The 20068-nt window shown below is 34.8% G+C and overlaps 1 protein-coding gene across 1 annotated transcript in view; it reads right to left on the bottom strand.

Annotated features, from left to right (window-relative positions):
- IL1RAPL1 (interleukin 1 receptor accessory protein like 1) overlaps window positions 1–7220 on the bottom strand; it is a gene marked incomplete at its 3' end in the record, with an annotated part of 579463 nt that extends 572243 nt beyond the window's left edge. The window contains exon 1 of the mRNA XM_084226567.1: window positions 7120–7220. Within this exon, the coding sequence (XP_084082693.1) occupies window positions 7120–7201 (82 nt within the window). The 5' untranslated portion in view covers window positions 7202–7220. The remainder of the gene's footprint in view (window positions 1–7119) is intronic.
- Between the last annotated feature and the right edge of the window lie 12848 nt (window positions 7221–20068).

Raw genomic sequence — 20068 nt, forward strand, 5'->3', positions numbered from 1 at the left:
AGAATTGCTGCAGGACAGGGATATGGATACTTTTGATGTCTAAATAAGGTGCTAAAGAACACTAATTGCTCTTCTGACATCCTGGTGCCATGTAGTAATAGTAAGATGCAAAAATTTTCTGTGGGTTATATTAATTATGGAAGGTCTCCCTCCAGAATTAGACAGTCAGAAGGACAAAGAGTGCAAGTGTTGAAGAAGGAGGCAGAGCATTTACACAGTCTTTGCATCTCTAGATCATCTAGGCTTCCCTCCCAGCAGGCACAAGAAATCATTCATCTCAGCTGACCCCATTACTGTATTGCTTTTGAAGGTTTTTATCATTAAAAGAAATGTGCAAGTACGAAAGCAAGAAACTCCCTCCTCCACTGACATACAAATGTATCTTGCAGAGTAATTAGAAAAAATCCAAGAAAGTGGATACACTCAGTTCATTAATTCTTCAACTATGAAGAGGAAGTTGTAGCATTAAAAATTAAACAGTGATTTCTACTACACATTTAAATGGAGAGGAATAACCATCTTTAAATAGAACAGGTGCAAAAATAAAACTGAAACATATTTTATTCTTAGGATGAAAACCTGAAGAATATTAGTTTTAATAAAATCAATATGGAATTAATTAATAGGTCACAATATAAGAAAGTTGCCTAAGAATCAAACAAGGATTTCTGTTTATCTCTATTGTGTTTTTAACTGTAAAGATTCACCGTCATCTTTTTGTCTCTTCTCCTTCAAAAAGAAAAATATTTCACAGTTTTCCCCATTCAGCCCCACAGCTACAACCATAAACTAGGTTGCATACTTAGATGCCAATTCAAAATGAGTTTTTTGGAACAATCCTCATAAGAAGCAAGGTTCACTTCTTAATCAGGTCATGATGCAAAAATAATTCTGTTCCCCAGTGCAATAAGAAAGGTACACACATATTTGCTTAGGACAGATAGTCACTATACTTTTTCTTCTTGTCACTAAACACAGAGATAGAAAAAACATTTTCATAGTAATAACAGTAGTCTTGATTGTTCCAGTTTAAAAAGTCATTGCTCGTGGAAGTTAATCTTGTACACCAAATAGACACAGACTCTAAATATTATTTCAGTTTCTACATAACCGCACAACAAGCCACAAGTCTCATCAATTAATAATGGGAAATTAACATTCTGTAACGGAGTGAAAACAACAGCTAGGAGCCATTAATATCAATTGACATAAACTCCTCTTGTTTACAAGAAGCATATCCTTTATTTATATACATATTGCTTTGCTCCAAGCTCACAGTACCTGGAATACGGCATATGTGAGTGTTCTGCTCATAAATTGTATAAGAAAAAGAACAACAGGTATATTAATTTATTTTTGAACCTTCTTATTTCTATTCAGTGCATACCAGATCCAACATGACATTCATCAACTAATTACCTTTTGACAAGAAGCCAAAAGGAAAATACTTAGGCAACCAAAACACAAGCAGAATTAAAAACAGAATGGAATTACTGAAAGGGAGATACTAAGAAGAATAGGACTATTTATGTAGTACTACATAATTAGGACACCAAATGTCACCTGGAAGGGTTGCAAAAAGTAAATTAAAAATAAATGAAAAATACTGAAATACTGGATACAAATCTGCGCTGAGGCTCAGCACTTAATTATGTGCAATTTCTCTAAGTGTTTTTATAAGCTGGATTATATATATATGTTCTATAAAAGAGTGACAGTTCAATTATTAAGTACAGATGAGTAAAGTCAATTCAAAAACTCTTCCTAGATGCAAAGTGTTCTCATACTGTCTTGACTTACTTATATTCCTTACTTTTTTATTTTAACTATATTGTTGAGTTCTCATTATGACATTCCTCATTAGCTTCCTCATTGGCTTTATTGCTGTTAAGGACAATATTGCACAGATATGCTCCTTTTCCAGTCAAAAAAAAAGTCAGAAAACAGCAACTGTCTTTTTATTCAGAGATATTCTTTTATACAACTGTTATAATTATCTAAAATATACTTATTATTTCATGAACAATAAATCCTAAAAAATCATGGATGGCAGTAATTTAGAAAAATATAACCTTATAACCTTATACTTCTTAAAGAATAACTAGTTGAAATTTTATTATGTATTTCCAGCCTGTTCTTCAGAGTTCCACTATTTTTAGGAAAAAAATCTGGAATAATTTTTACCTCATTAAAATTAATATTCTGCTCATACAAAAATAAAATTCAAAGATAGCATCTCAGTGTCAAAGTCTTTACTACCTTATTTTCATAATATTGATCTTTCATCCAAGTACGGCAAGAAGCACCCATATTGAATAGTAATAGCTAAAGCAAAAAAATACTAGACACTAAAAAGAGAAGCAATCTACTGCTACACAACAAAATACATATCTAGACTTTATTCTCATCATAATGATGTGAAGGATCATATGCACATCCCAAAAACCCATCACTGGAAAGATTTTCCTTCCAGCTAAACCATTCCATCATAGAATAAATTTGATCTAGAAAAGAAAATTTCTATTCACAATAGCAGAACTGAACACAGAATATTAATTAACCAATAATGCACAATAATCTGTAGAAAAGCAGAAAACTAGAGGCACTAATAGCAGCTCTCACCTCTTTGATACAAGGCAGCCAGATTGTTATTAAGCAATCTAAGCATGAAAAAAGAGAATAGGATAATACTCTCTGAATAAACTGATCACCTCATAATTGTTTTATGTAATGAGATCTCTTTTCATACTTTTTTCCATATTTTCCCTTTTACTGCATTTGTGGGTTTTTTTTAAAAAAAAAGGAAAAAAATTCCCAAACCTTTCTTTCTTTTGTCTACTCAGCATCCTTGGAAAAAACCACCAGATGGCAATGCAGTGTTCAAGTATTTCATTTAACGTATATCTTATAGGGAAAAAAAGTCTATATACATCAGCATGAGGCTCTCTTTCCTAACCTACTTCCTCTTTGATGAATATTAAATAATTCATAAGCCAAAATTCTGTTCAGCAGAAGTACATGATCAAATACCATTCAACCTGTAAAGAAGAGACTTTTAGAAATCTAAGTTCTATGAATGTAAAACCACATGACAAAAAAAAACCAAAAAACAACAAAACAAAACCAACAATTCAGTTCAAACTATGAAACTGGATAATTTCCAGAAAAGTTACTGAAAGGAAAATATTTAGAAATGCATTACCATAAAGTTCTCAAAATACTACAAGGACAGAACTGAATTGCTCAAAAAGTAAATCTAAACACTTAGGCATAGCACAAATTTATATGTAGTTTGGGTTCATGCTAAGAAACAGGCATTTTGTTCTACATTTTTGAAGTTTAATTCAATTTCTGTGAAACTATACACTGAATGAATCAAAATATGTAGGCTTTAAGTATTTATTCTTCCTTTGCATCAAACAGATAATCAGACAGAAACTGTTCCATGATGCTCCAAGATATGTAAAGGAGCTGAGAAGTATTGCAAGAACCAGCTTCCCATTCAGCAAATCTTATCTGAGATCTATTATTTGACAAAAGAAAGTTCCTCTTTGCAGTTACTGTTGCAGGCTCTGAAGCCTCTACAATTCAGGGAGACTTCACTGAATACCTGAAACACCCAATTAATAACACTATGTCCACTGTGAAGTTAGTGGTTGGAACAGGGAAGGTTACAGCAAAGAATCCTTTCTTTCTTTCTTGAGAAGGTATTACAACCTGTAGGTGTTGTATGGTCAACTCTACTTGACAGGAAAAGTTAAGGTGTGCTTACAAGTCTTTTGCATACATGGATTAGGAAGAAGTTTTTTGTATCATCTGTATTTACTAATGGAATTTTTATTACAGCTGCTCACCTATACATTCTCATGTAACCAGCACAGTCATCACATGCTCTTAATGTAAAAGAAATACAATATAAATTAAAGAGTAACTTCAAACTGTTCAGAACTTCTTTAAAATAGTAACTGGGAAAAAAAGTCTCTTCTGTCGGATAGAGACAATTATACAAGATAAAGTGTTCAACAGGTAAGTTGAAAAGCTGTGACCAAACTAATTTAAAGTATGTTTTCTGTATAATGTAATAAATATTTGATTAACACTGTTCCCTTTATTCCCTATATTATTATATTTATTTGATTCATTGCACACAGTGGTAGAAAAATTCAAAGACCACCTTGAAGTAATTTAAGTGCTTTGTATAAGGACCGCTCTCATGATCAGAGATTAAATCCAATGCAGTACAACCTAAGATTTCTTCTACTGTAAAGTCTTTTTAACCCTCTTCTCAAACAAACAAAACCAAGAATACAATATTGATTCTAATTGTTTCCACATATAGCTAATTACTTGATATAACTTCAGTCCGGAAAGCCAACAGATGGCCAGAACTACTATGGATTTTTAGAAAATGACTTTCTAAAGTTCTTGAAAAATCAGAGAAGTTGTTGGAAATGTATCTCCACCAGATTGACAAACTCATTATTTTATTAATCACTATCTTTTTAGCAGAACTGATCAAAAAAAATAGAAAACAGGTCAAGTACCCTGACCATGTTGACATATTTTCAAGGACAGATCTCTTTTTTATATTAAATACTGAAAATATAAAATAAACTTTTTAAAAAGTATATTGTATATTTATTAATTATATTTAAATATCTAATATATATTAAAATATATGCATTAAATAAATAACTATATTAAATAAATAAATAAATAAATAAATAAATAAATAAATAACACAAGTTCTGTGTTTTTAGGTTTGGTCATCAGAAACAGGCTCAACCAAAGTGAATTAGAAGGAATAGATTCCAATTAGAACAACCATTAAGCATACTGATGGAAACTTCTTTAACTTTATTACGTCCCTGTAATTTATAACAGAGAAAGAAGTAAAGAAAAGCAGTACATCTCAAAAAGGTGGCTACTGCAACTCCATATTTATAACAACACATAAGTACAAAATATTACTTTTTAATTTTTTTTTCTTTGCTTTCATGGTGATATTTCAAGAACAAAATGCACTCACAGGTGGAACTGACTGAAGAGATTTAAACCATGCCCTCACCATGCTCTGCCTCTGGCTAACATGTTCAATAAAACTCAAATTCTACTTTCTAAGTCAATATTTTTTCCTACTCGCAATTATGAGTTACACTAACATTAGGAAGCCATTTATATTTTCACAGTACACATAAGCCAATCTTATTTTGTTAAAAACTCCTGTTGAATAAGGTTTTCTTTGTAGAAACACTTCAGGATTGCAAAAATATCCCTCCTGAGCATCCAAGAGATGTAAAAAAACTAAACCAAACCAAATCAAACAAACAGCAACAAAAGCAAACCAAGAACCATCACACACTACTACATTCCATCTAGCACTGAAGAAGTTCTTCAAATCTTAAATCACAAAGCAGCATGGCCAAAGGCAGAAGGATCTGAGATTTCAGTAAATCAGAGATTTTTTTCCTCAGCACACACAGTATGACAAACTGCCCCCTTGGTGATACCTTTAATTGCAGCTTTACACAGGAGAAGCATGCAAAAACCTCAAGACCCCACGTTACAGTAAAATAGGAAACAAAGATTTCCATTATAGTTTTTCCTCTTTCCTACCACATCAGGATGAGAACAAATTCTAAGTATCTTGAAAAATTTTGTATGTTTTTTCTTTTGCTGGACATGAATTATATTATTTCCCAAAAATAAATTTCATTGTATATTTACAATTTTTTCTTTGCATTGGTTAATCAGATGAAGAGGATACAGGAAAAATTATGAAATAAAATGCAAAGGCAACCCAAGTTATCCGTGTCACTTTCAAGTAACAGGTGATAGCCGGACTTTTGTAAGTTCCTTAAGAATGGATGTCTTTGTAAAATTTACTTTAAGATCAATAATGTTTTTTGTATATTTGAAATAAGGGGCCTTGACTTCAAGCTTAAAAGTATAAAATCTTAATCAAATGGGGCATATTCAAAGGATATCTACATTATCTATCAAGGTTACAGCAGCTTATAAACACTTCAACCTATCGCCAGATCCTTTGCTCTGCACACAGTCTGTGTATTTCAATTTTCTTGAGTTTAAATAACCCCAAATATACTTTATTCTCAAGTTTTCATTAAGGAATACCTTACTTTGTAGTAGTACTCCACAAATATTTCCTATGTCAATATTTCCAGCTACTAAAATATTTGAGACATAATCTATTTCATTCTGCTGTTACAAATATAATCCATTGAAAAGGCAAGGTATAATTTAAGATGTTGCCAAAAATATATAAAGAGCTGTGTTCTCCCCAAGCACCAGTTTACAACTACTACCAACCAGAAGACAAAAATAAATCAGAGACAGACTTCTGGAAAAGCACAACAAAAGCCACCTAAAACCCTCCAATGCCAAAAGGAAACTTATAGCTAACAACAAACCCAATTAACTAATTCAATCAACATGGGATTAAGACTTTCATTAATCCACCAACAAGGAATTAAGGCTTTCATTAAGGATTTCATTTTCTTTAATGCAGTATAGCAAGATAGGTTGCAGAAGTAGAATTCTATTTTTTTCATTACCCACTGAAAAGCCAAAGAGAGTAAAATTAGAATTTCAGGGTGACAGAGAAAAAAATGAATCCAAAGCTACCCAACAGTCTGAATACCGACTATTTTTCTTTGCTGAATTAAACTCTTCAACCATGCATTAAGTACCCCTTCAAAAACACATTTTGCTGTTCACTTTTCATGGGTTGTTGCTTAAACCCAAACTCTATGATCTTAATTTTCCAAAGCATATAGAAAAACAGATAAATCCGGTAACCTAACAACACTGACTGCAATGTAGTCTTTTAAGTAAGTTAAAAAGTTCTGGGAATAACTTTCCTTCAATAGGTGAAAAGTTGTATTCATTTTGCATTACACATCTGATTTTTTTTTCATTAAGTCCACATAAAACAATAGTCAAAAAATATATAGAAGCTGCCAACTCTTCTTGCTGCAGAATGTGAAATCCTCTTAACTGTATTCCAAACCACCATAACAACATCCTGGTGTATGCTTGCAAACATTAAGCACTTCTTTCCAAGCCATATTGCAACCACAGAGATAAAGATTTACTTACCTGATCCCCTTTTGGTTACAACCTTCAAGCTCTGAGTCAGAGTAGCATACAAGAGAATCAAGTTGGGAATAGGAGCTTTCATCTTTTGTCCTTCCGTGGCTGCTTCCTGGAGTTCCAAAAAAATAGAAAGAAACACTGGTTGTACACTGGTGCTGAAATAGCCTTGAAGTCAATAATCATAATACTGTCATTGTGGAAAAGTTAAATACAGTTTTTGCGAGCAATTTAAAGCACTAAAAACGTTTTATTATTTCTTTTAAAAAGTATGCAAACCAAAATAATTATAAAACAAGCACATGCACCCACTACATTTAACCTTGGAACTTAAGCGAAACTTTGTCTACAAATTGAAAATTCGTGGGGTCCTTGCTAAAACTTTATAACAGGTCTCCTGAAACATCTATTCATTTCTTTTTATCATACAACCTTTTCCACCCACCAACATAAAAAAAAAAAATAATGCCCTTCTTCATTAGTTTTACTCATTTATTAATATCACAAATTGAACAGAAGTTCCACAATAAAATGAACATTTGATTTACAAAAAAAATCTGATCATCTTCTTGGGAACAGAGAAAGGGGGGAAATAAGAGAACAGCAAACTCCCAGCACAGACACTTCCAACTTCCTTTTAGGTGAGCAAGTTTGCATGCAAGTTCAAACTAACATATTCACTGCACTAAATCAGAAGTGAATGTTAATTAGAATTGAGATAAGCAGAGCACAGACTGTGCTTTAGCCTTCACCTCCAACATGTGAATAAAAGATTTGTATTTCTATTTATTTACTCTGGGTATTAAGTGGTATGAACTGCTGTCAAAAGCAGGGACTAAACATTTTGTTAATTCCTTATATAAGTAAGAGGAATTAATGTCATCTACTCATGATGATTATCAACTTTCTTCAGGATAAGTTGATAGGGCTAATATCTCATATTTCAATGTGTTGAAAGAGGAAAGGAGGACAAATCTGCCTATTCAAGCTAGACAGCAGCCTGTCTATGCTGTCTATATTCATTAGAGCAGCTTACACAAAAAAAAAAATCTTGTCTAATGGGGATGAGAAAGGGCTGGGATCAATGGTCCTTTAATATTATAACTAAGACCCAGACTATTTCAATGTGGTTTTGATATTCACCTCTATTAATCATAGCACTGGACAGCAACTGAAGAAATTCTCAGAAGGGGCCACATAGTACAAGTTTTGATTTCTAAAGAGACTGTGAATCTTTTGCACTTTCATTGATAATCAGGTTACTGAGTACCCAAGACATTTTTTGAAAGCAGTTTCTTAAAATATCTTCATCTTAGAAGAGAACAGGTTAGAAATAAGAAACATCAGGGGTATAAAAAGGGACATTATGGGAAGAATTGCTTAAAAAATTATTACTTCATATATAATTCGTATTAAAGCTTTACATTTCATGACATTTCAAAACTAAGCACAAATCTACTGCATTCATTACTATGTATTTAATAAAGATGAGGAAGTGAGATAATATATTTTGACAAGTTTGTGTATCTTATTTTTTATAACAATATTTGTACTCAAAGAGAAATACACAAATGTTTGTTCATTCATGGTCTTTAACTTCAGCATTCTAGAATCAGAGTGAAAGACTCCCTTGCCTACATTCACATGCTACTTCAGAAAATTTAGGCAACTTAGAAATCAAATATGAAACACGGGATTGCTAGGAGGTAAATTATTTGTACTACTAATATTTTTAGTTAGCTTTAAAATTTAACGAAGTAGCATGACCACTGGCAGTTATAAATACTACAGATCTTAAGAAATTTAGAAGCTAGCAATAAAGGTTAATTTTCCAGGAGCACTCTACAGTGAGTAGATACCACAATGTGTTATGCCATATTTTAGTGCAGACCTTAGTCAAGCTTTCTGAAATCAAAATCTCATTTCTCAGTCACTGCACTAACTGATGCCGCAGGAAATCCTGAAGCTGATATCTTCAGCCTCCAGGGAACTAGCAAGAGTCAGCTCCTTGCTCTGTGTGAGCCTAATAAATATTGCCCAAAGAACCACAGGATCTTACTACGCAATTACAAATCCAGTAAATAGGTTCTGACTGTGAAAGCATATCCAAATACATCCTTTTTGACCACACATCAAAAGATAATATTGTTGATCACTGTGAAAAAATGCAAATATATACATATATTTGCATATGTATGTGTATGCATGTATTTATTTGTATTTATAGATATTTGTGTAGGGAAGCTGTGGAGCAGCAATAAAGATTGATTCTATCAAAGGAACCCTCAGTAAATACAATAATATCAATAAGAAACTGGTCAATAAATTAAAATCATCACTTGGTCCATGCAAATATCACTAATTTAAGTTGTCAAGCCAATAAGGGGAATATTATTATAATAATATAGCAGGAATTGCATTTGAAACATATCACCATGGAAGACATTCTCATGTGCATTTATTCTCAGAGATTCAGGTCTAACTTAAAGGCATAAGCTAAACTGGCTGCTGCCTACATGACTTGTGATAAATCCCTAGAAAGTAAAGTCTGTTGCTGTCTTTGGAAATACCAGAAAGAACTTAGTGCTAAAGGGAAAAAAGAAAGGAGGGATGACTCCCAACAGCAGCCACTGCCTCCTTACAGCAACACAAGCAGCAAATCAGATCTTACATAGGCTCTCCCCAGAGCCTTCCAACCCTTCTCTTCTGTTTACACTCCCTTTCATGAAGGAGGAGAACTATTTCTGGTCTTCCCTGCATTTTAAAAACCAAATGCTCAGCCAAAGAAAATGCAAAGAAGTGAAGATCAGTTTACTGGAGCTGGTGCCTCACAGCTCTGGAAGTTGTCTGGGCGGTTGGGAAATCTGCCTCAGGTTATTCATATGAGTGATTCAAAACAGATATTTAACATCTCTTGTCCCTTTTTCTGGGTGAATGCCTCAGAAATTGACTATTCTAGAAAATGTCACCCTTGTGAAATTGGTTGTGAAAACAAAAATAAGCAAGTCAGAAGAAAATATAAAAGGAACATTCCAAGGGGAATCTCACAAAAAGTCAACAAAGTCAACAGGAAATGCCTTCACTACTGCAATGAGTATGCCTGAGGCCAAGACACTGTAACATATTCAGGTAGCTTCTAAACTAGAAAACAAAATAAAAAGCATAATTCTGAGAAGTCAGATTCTTAACTCTAAGTGGAGTGTGATATCTTATGCATTGGAAATAGCCTTCTTTCAGCAATGAATTTTTTAAGGAAGAGACTATTTTACTCGTCGCTTAGCTGGAATTTATTTCCTTTTTTTAAATAACATTAAGAAATTCTGATTTTAACAAGCAGAACAAGTCTGCTGTTTCTTTTAGTAATAGTTAGATAGTTTACATATACATCTACAAAAGTCATTTTTATGGTTGCTCTTTTTTCTGATTTTCAGCTACTTCCACTAAAAAGCCAAGACAATGTATGGTAGTTATAAACTTAATTGCTGTTTTTTAAAGCTGAATCTATTTTAGCATGTTTTACATACCCTTTGGGTATAAGACTGCTATACTCCAAGGGTGAATAGTAGACTAAGAAAGTCTTTTAGAACCACGGATTTTGGCTGCCTTTTCTTTATACAATATCAAAGATGAAATGTTTTTTTCATCTTTAAGCGGTATTTACAACTTCAAATTTTCAGTAGTGGGTCGTTTGTTTGTGTGAACCAAAGCACTGAAAAAATGTTAAATATTTCTGCAGAAATATATTGAACACAAATTTTAACTGGGCATATGAATAATTTTTTAAAAATTCTTTTCTGTAGAAGGTGTCACTGCTTGACACAAAAATGCCATAACATAGCATTTGCATCAGAAAGTATCTAATTTTCCAGTTGAGACAGAAATAGAAATACAGCTGTATATCAAGACTAACATTCTTTGGGGAAATGCCAAGACTGCTTTTTCTGTTCAATTGTCATAAATACTCACTGTGAGGAAAATGCATACACATACACACATGCTTCCCAAAACAGCTCAGCAGACATTAAATTAACTATAGTAAGGCAGTTCCTGATAAGGCAGGAAAATAGAAAATAAAATTTTGATTTCTTTATTGTAATTACTATGGGCCTTTCCCAATACTTGAATCAAACTTAACTGAAGTAAGAAATTTTCCATGGGCTAAGTCCCTTAAAATAACTTTAAGGGGATGATTCTCAGTTAGTCTATAACTGCTAGCTGATGTCGGCTGACTAATCATTTGAAAATATTTTTTCTTCCCATACTACTATTCTAACTTTGAAGAATGTTTTTTTATACATGTTAAAAACTGCTGCATTATCTTTCTCCATGATATGCCCTTCAAAGAAAAAGAAAAAAAGCAAAAGAATATTTCAACATCCTCTGAAATCTTCAAGATATTTCATGATTGTTCTGCGGTAATGACAAAACAGCCTGTTCAGTAATATTTTCTTTTTATGTGGTAGTTCTTTACAAATCCCTGAATATAATGTTATTAGATCCCCCGAGGTGTAAAGGACAGTTTGGTATGTCCAGAACACAATTCAAACATCTTGGGGAAAAAAAAAAGCCTTAAATTCCTAAAATGCAAGGAAAAACTAAAATTAGAATCAATGTGATTTCATAAACGTGTCAATTCATTGTCATGAGCTGACCTAGAACAGTAAAACAGCCCTAGCAATTCTTAAAATGGTAGCTGAAAGAAAATATACCTGTTTCAAATACAAAACTCCATAAAATTAGTCCTCTAGAGTCCCAGTAAACAAAAGGATTCAGCAGTCAAATTATGAAGAACTCATGAAAAACAGTCAAAAGCAACAGGAAGCCAATAGGCATTTGCCTTCCAAATCATCCCTGTTCCCCATGCTAAGCTGCATTCCTAAGTTCAAGCAAATTGTGGTTCATGAAAAAAAAGAAAAAAAAAAAGGGTTGAAGGAATGGTGACAGTACCAGTACTTTAAACTGACTTAACCAAAAGCCAATATGCCATCTCTCCTGCAGGGCACATTTTGAATAGGAACTCAATGGAGTCTTTGGAGAGGTTTCCACCAACTGCATTATGACTTTCTCTATTAAACCTGGCAATTTTTATTGCCTTCTTTTAAAGATACTTTTTATAGACTCTATCCATCATGCAAGGTATATTAAACCAGACAATCTATCTGGAGAAATTTAGGATTATTCCATGTATCTCTGTATATGAAAATATAATCTACTGTTCCCAAAAGTTTCCATTAAGAAACATGTATCACTTAAGCATATAAAAGAATTTAAAATGATTCTACAATGAAAGAGAGTCCTGATATGGGTTGAATATTTATTTTCTTAATCTTATGTAAAAAAGTAATATGAACAATAGTATTTGAACAGAACATGGACGAGCAAACATTCATATTTTGCATACTGTTTAGATTGCTTAACGTGTTTCTAAATATTTCATTGAGTGACTTTTTCCTGTCCTAAGTAATGAATAAGATTTCTGGATTGTGCTTTTTCTATTATGAGACAAATAAATTGTAGCAGATTGCAGATACCTGAAATTTAACATGTCCTTTGCTTGGGAACCTCTTCAGAAGAAACACTTGGACATCTTGTCCTTCTGAACCACAGACTGAAATAGCCACATAGCTGAAAATATACAACACATATTTTGGGGAACTGCAGGGGCTAAGAGGAAGTACAGATTCAGCAAAGAGATATAAAAGGGAGATGATGGTCTCTTTCCAATGGTCTCATAGGACCTTGTAGGATCCAGGTTGGCAGGGTGGTCTTGGTGGTGCCAAGTCAATCTGATGCAAATAGAGCAGGAAAGAAAATCCTTGGATAGTGACACAGTGAGTTATTTACTATCAGGGTAAGGGAAGAAAGGATGGAGAGAAGTCTATGTTAATTTCTAGGGGCCATTACTTGAGATCAAAAATACATCAGACTAAGTTTAAAACAATCTTTATTGTTATTAGAAGTAGATGCTTTCTTCTTAATAGTTCACAACTCATGGTCATAAAGAAATAAGAATCTGAAACTAAGGAAAGGTTAGTCGAAACTGGACTAAACATACTTGATGTTTCCACCATATCTGGTAGGATACATAAGAAATGTGTTCCCATTATGTGAATTAGGCCAATGGATTAACGAAAAATTTGAAACCATAATTTCTTTTTCTGGACAGCAAACAAAAAACATTACAGTGACCTGGCAGCAAATACTCAGAAAGTTTAGCTCAACAACAATGTTTAAACAAAGATAGTTGGAAGATGATTGCTGTGTTAGGTAACTTCTAAAGGGAGATGTAGAAGATAAAAAATAAAAGAGTTATCCCTTTTTATAGTCTTAAATGCATAAATTCAGAAAAAGAGGAAAAATTCAAAGACATCAGTGTGATTTTGAAATGCTGTCCTTCCAAATAAAGAAAAAGGCCTTCCTTTCAAATCTGTGTGCATTTGGTGACCATCACTCATCTTATGGCACAATTTTGGGATGCAAGGTGTCTAACACCACTTATCTGTTCTTGTGCTGGTTCCTTGACCACTCTGTATCTTTGCTTTTTGAGGGTTGGAGGCCTTGTTCTTGTATGGAGATGAAATTCCACCTCTGCCTAAACTGACAAGGTTTTAATATTGCAAGTATAATTTCACTGGATAATTATGTTTGTGTTTTCAGGCAACTAAATGAGCTCCTGAAATATTTACAATAGCAGTAGAATAACAGAAAACAGAAACAAAATCACAGAATGGTTTGAGTTGGAAGGGACCTTAAACTTGCTGATATGTCAATATTACTGATGAAGATGTTAAACAATGCTGGTCCCAGTACCAACCCCCCAGGGAATTCCATTTGTCACTGATCCCCACTTGGACATCAAGCCATTGACCACAACTCTTTCATGCAGATAATTCTTTATCCACTGACTGACCTACCCATCAAATTAATGTCTCTCCACTTTAGAGACAAGGATATCATGTGGGACAGTGTCAAATGCTTTGCACAGGCCTAGGCAGAGGACATCAGCAGCTCTTCCCCCATCCCCACCACTGTAAACCTGACACAGAAGACCCTCAAATTTGTTAGGCACTATTTGCCCTTAGTGAAGCCACGTTGGCTGTCAGCAATCACCTCCTTATTGTCCATGTGCCTTAGCACAGATTCCAGGTGGATCTGCTGCATGATCTTGCCAGGCACCAGGGTGAGACTGACCACCCTATAGTTTACGAGGTCTTCTCTATTACCCTTTTTAAAAATTGAGGTTATATTACCCCTTTTCCAATCTAAGTATATTCACTTTATGGGTTTGTGGAATTCAAACTCATTTTTACAGCAAGTTTCCATAGACTAGCCATTTGCAGCAAAACCATGGCAGAACAGCTGGATTCTCTAGTTTCCTATATGAGTACTTTTCTTGCATTGTCTAATTTATGAATAGTAGCAGTTATATAACAACATGTTTGAAAAATAAATTTGCAAGATGTAACCTAACTCTCATTTCGAGCTTATGTTATGATAAAAGCATTTTTGAAAGTTCAGTCTTCATAAAATTTTCTGAATTTTTTTCTGAAAGTTCTTTTCCAGACAGTAGCAGAAGTTTTTAAGTATTTTGCCTATCAATAAACATTACAAGAATGATTTATTTCCAAAAATTCCCTGAATAGTATTGATGCCTAAAGAGGTTACCTAGAACAGAGGCTAGACAGTGTTAAAGGATTAAAGAAGTATTTATTAAAAGGCTTTCAAAGGATACACCTTGGGCAGAACAAGAGCTCAGCCATGGCTCCACCCCAGATGGACCCAAGATGGACCTAAGGTGGACTCCAGGTCATGAGTTTTTGCACTTTTATAAGTTTTGGTCCATTTACATATTGGGGCCAGTTGTCCAATTACAGCTTCAGGTTATGAAGTCCCATCCTCACAGATTGCTCTCCTCAATTCTCCATTGTTCATACCTTTTGGGCTCGAAGCTACAATGGTTTCCTTGGTTTTCAGGCTGGAAAAGGATTGTTTTGTCTGACTAAACTGTGAAGAGAACTTGCTATACTTTATATGAAGCCCAGGGTTGCACACTAATGCAGTACAGAATCTAGAAAATATGAAATATCTATTAGTATCCATCTGAGTTACTAATGAGAAAGATGTTATCCCTCAAAATCAAGGACAGAAGGATGTGGAGGATGAAGCTCCACTGTGGATATTCTGACAGAATGTTTATACACAAAATAATTACCATCACTCAGGTTATCAGTTTACATCACACCAACATCAATGGTTTTATTCGGGTTATCAGTTTACATCACACCAACATCAATGGTTTTCCACAGCTGATACTTGAAACACAATTTTGCTAACACAAGGTAATCTGAGAGCCTTACACATGACCTGTTTCTAATTTAATGCTTGCCCTATCCTGCCATTTGAGATGTTAGGGAAGTTGTGTAATTTTACATTACACTTCATACTATATGAGCTCCCTCTGCACTTTAGAGCTGTGAAAAGGGAGAAACAAGTGTTTCATTTATCCCCTCTCTCTTACAGACTAACTGACAAGCCCTTTACACTTCTTCAAACCAGATTTTGACAACCTGTTGTCAGGTCCTGAGATCCACAGTGGGCCTGGGTGTCCCTGCCCAGCCTACCCTGAGTCCTCCCCCGCTGGGACAGGGACAAGCTCATCCAGGGATGTCAGTCCCAGCCTCTGTGACACTGCAGGACTGCTGGGCTCCAGCTCCACCTCTGGCCCCACCTGGATGCTGCCAACACTCGAGGCACCCATCTCAGCTGGATTCCTCACACATGTGCTACCCCAGCCCTCTCTCATGTCATCTTCTGCTCCTGGCTAGAGCCCCTGGCCAAGGCTCACCATGCCATGCCAGAGGCTGCTGACAGACCCCATAACCACCCCCCACGTTCAAAGATGTGAAACTGCACCCCATGGGCGAGGGCACAGGCGACACCAGTGTCACTCTTGGGGTGGGGGACTCCACCTTCACCACACCCTGACACCCTGCTCCTCAAAAGGGTCTGAAATCCAGAACAGCTATTCACCAATGTCTGTCTCAAACCTGCTCATTTCAAATGGGAGAAAATTTCTCACATTTTAATACTATAAATAACCTGAGAAAAGTTGCTGTTCCCCTTGAAAATGCATAGATTGAAAACAGTTTTGTGTTTACAGAAATAAGGAGAAAACACTTTAGAAGTTCACTATTTTATCAATCATTTATGATATAATTATTTTAAGATGTTTGCAGACTATAAGCAAGATCACATATATAAACATTTGAGTAGCAGCAATTCAGTGAGTGAGTGAGATTTCCCAGGAAAGTTACTGCCTGACAAAGACAAGAGTCCATATGAATTTGCCATTTGAATATGAACAAGGACCTGAAGAGAAATATGCATATAAAGGATAAGGCAGCTTTACCATTTTGATACATCACCCTACGTACCCTAATTTAAAGCAGAGCAATTTTTACAAATATTATCACCATTTAATTGGTTTGTAAAGGATTCAAGCACTGATGATGTGCAACTATGCCAGTTGTGGGTATAGCAGAGCAGCTCTTTCTGCTGTTCTGCACCCCATCAATGTAAGTCAGCTTTCCTGCAATACTGACAGTCACATCACAATTTCATAAGTCCTGATCTATTATTATTAAGAAGAGTAGAAGTGTAAAAAGAAGAAAGGATTGCAAACAGGACTAAAACTTCTCCTGTTAAAATTGTAGAGAATTTAGCTGCACTGAATGAGATAACTTTGAAACTGCCCAAACCCATCATTCCATCTGGGATGGCATTCCTTAGCCTTGCTTCATTTTTGGTGTTGATCTTGTTGGTTTGTTTAGCTAGTTTTTGATAAGCATATCTCAATGCCTTTAATTTCTAGCCAAACTCTGCTTGCTATTTCACTGCCCTAACACCAACCAGCTACCTAATAATCCCAACACAGGAGAAACTTTCACTGCTTCAGTGGAAAGCAGCAGATCTATGACTATTGCTTACCTTCAGCTGCAATCTCAGCCTGTATTGAGATCCAAGGTCACAAAGCAATGTGGCTGGCCTAAATAGCTACTGCATTTAACTTCCTCACAGACATTTACAGTTTTAAGCTGCTGAACAGTATTGTTTATTAATAGCTGCATTTTATGGTTTGACAATAAGAGGAAGCTCTTAGATGGTTTCAGAAGAGGCGGAGTTTCCAGTTTAACAATTATATATCACTAATAAGAACTCATGAAATACATAATATCTGACCTGAATGCTGCAACATACTGATAATTAACAACAGTTGTTCCAAAATTAAAATTTCAGATTATAACAGTGGAACACATAATTCAAGTAAAGATTTACATATATTCATGTCACAAGCTAAGTATCACAAGTATAAGGTCACAAACTAAATTGCAGTATATTTAGTATGTTTCTGGCAATTTTCATAGCTGGGAGATATTATAATGACATTCTTCAAAACCTTGATTTGAGAATAATGATCAAAAATAAAAAACCTTCTCAAAAACAACTTCTCTGGAAAACCGTAATATTTTCTCCCACCATGACAAATATTTATGTAGCCTTTCGAAACTGGAATTTCAAATACTCATGGACTGAGAATCACTCTGGTCTTACCTGTGGTAGATCAGGCTTGGAATTCCAAGCCTCTAATTCAAAACCTTCTGTCTTAAAATGGATGAAATGCACATCAGAGATAACAGGAGAAAATACTGTAACCCTGGGACTCTTTCATTTCTATGGAAGTGTTAAAACTATTAAGCCAGAACTTGTCTCCTCTTGCTTCTTTTTCCAGGCTCCTGGATTTAGCATGCACAGCTGCATAGCACCTTGTTTTCTCCAGAAATTATAGAGATTGCTGTCATCAAAATAATTGGATGAGGCATTTGGGACATGTGGGTTCAACTCCTACAAATCAAGAAGACTTAAAAATAATGCTTCCATTTCCTGGGCATGTGCTGTACTTCCATAAGACATACACACATTGTCTGCTTTCAAAGGAACAGTTTGCAACCAGCAAAATGTTAACTTGTAAAATAAATGCAGCAAATGTTTATGGGTAGCTCATTCAAAACTATTCTGTTAATTTCTGCCCTGTTGTACTGGGTAGAATGATTCCCATCATACTCTAAACATAAAAGTGGAGCATTCCATAAAATTTTATCAGCTCCTATTGTGAAAGCCCCCAGGAAGCTTTAAAAGCTCACCAGAAACGCATCTAATTTCTGCAGAATTCAAAACTTAGCATAAGTGTATTTGCCTATGAATCTATGCTATTGACTGACTGCTATTATACCAATAAATCATAAATACAAAATCTATATTAGAATAACACTGCTGATGTTTTACTTCCTTGAGAAACGATGTCGAAAATAAAAGATTTTTGGTACATGGAACAACAGTTGATGCTTATATAATTTACACAGGGTTTTGGATTCTAGTAAATAATCCTCACAGGCACTCTGAGAGAGAACATGATCACTCCCTCTCCAATAGCAGCCAGCCCAGCCCTGTAAATGAACTGGGAACACAGCATTTTTTGGATTACTTCTGACCCAAAAGAAATGACAGTCACCTGTCTGTTCCTGCCTCCCAGCTGCTTGGGGCTGTTGTGCTCACACATCGATTGAGGGATTAGAAGTGGATGCAGATGCAAGGTAAATTTATTTCACAGGAAGTGAATTTCATACCACACACACAAATCTTATTAACTCTTCATCGATTATAACACCAGGAGATTAATAAGAGCTATAAGAGGCATTAAGTAAACCAGAAGTAAAAGTTGATGGGGTTGCATTACTTTCTCCTTTTTTTGATTTTCTTTTTACATTTAGTTAAAGGAGATTATTCTCATGAAGAATTGTGAACTAGAGCTTCCAAAATCAATTCTGTAATGAAAGTCTCCCGTTGTTTCATCAGGATGACCAAAGGCCAGTACTCTGGAAGGCCAGACACCATATGGACTTCTACACTTCCTGTTGTTACCTCATAATTATTTAATAACTGTTTACATAATGGGAAAAATATTTTGATTATTACTTTTCCAGATTAAACAAGGTGGGATGAATTGCATAACTGTTTGAGGTCAGTGGCAGCATTGAAAATTATGCTGACAGACTACAGAAATCATATGAAAAAAAAAATAAAACTCCAGAGGAACAAATGTAAATTGTCAAATTAAGAAGATCTAATCAACCAAATGCAGGGAGGATGAATAACAGCTGGCTGGGTATTGGTTCTGTAGGAAAGGATCTATCAATTACAGTAGATTAGAAGCTGAATACCAGTCAGCCTACACTTCCTAAAATAAAGTTGACATCCTGAGATGTGCACAGAGCAGGGTAATTGTAAAACCTTGATATTTAGGCTCTAGAAATCTTTTAAAAAGTACATTTAACATTTATACACAATGACTGAGTACAGCTGGAACAGTTTCATTCCATTCTTTTGATTGTATGAAACTTCCTCTGAAAATAAGAGCTGGATGTATATGAAGTCCACACATTCTGGAAAACACTTCTTCAAAATAAGAAAACAAACAAGGAATACAAGAGTTGTTTAAGAGAAAGAGCAAGAGTGTAAAGCATAGACAGTTCACCAGTGCTGGCAGCAGCCACTGCCCAGAATGTGTCATTTTGAAACAAATGATGGTACTATGAGGATTCATTCAACAGTCATAACAGGGAGAAATACTGATTTTTGTTTCACCTCTTCAACATTATTTGGAGACAGTAAGCATTCCTAGAATATATACTGCCATTGCTGACGTTTGCCCACCATTTTGGGATAAGCAATTCTGAGGTGGATCTAAAAGACACGTGTGCTTCATTTGCTATGGCATTGTGGGTCATGATAGTGTCTAGAGCTTAAAAAAAGAAAAAGGGAAGGGAAGGGCTGGGCTTAGAGGAGAGGAAAAAACCTCAGTGTCATTGATTTATGATAAAATGTGATTTAGGAGACT

This window comes from Fringilla coelebs (assembly GCF_963513975.1).
Source record: "Fringilla coelebs genome assembly, chromosome: 2".
NCBI classification, from domain to species: domain Eukaryota; kingdom Metazoa; phylum Chordata; class Aves; order Passeriformes; family Fringillidae; genus Fringilla; species Fringilla coelebs.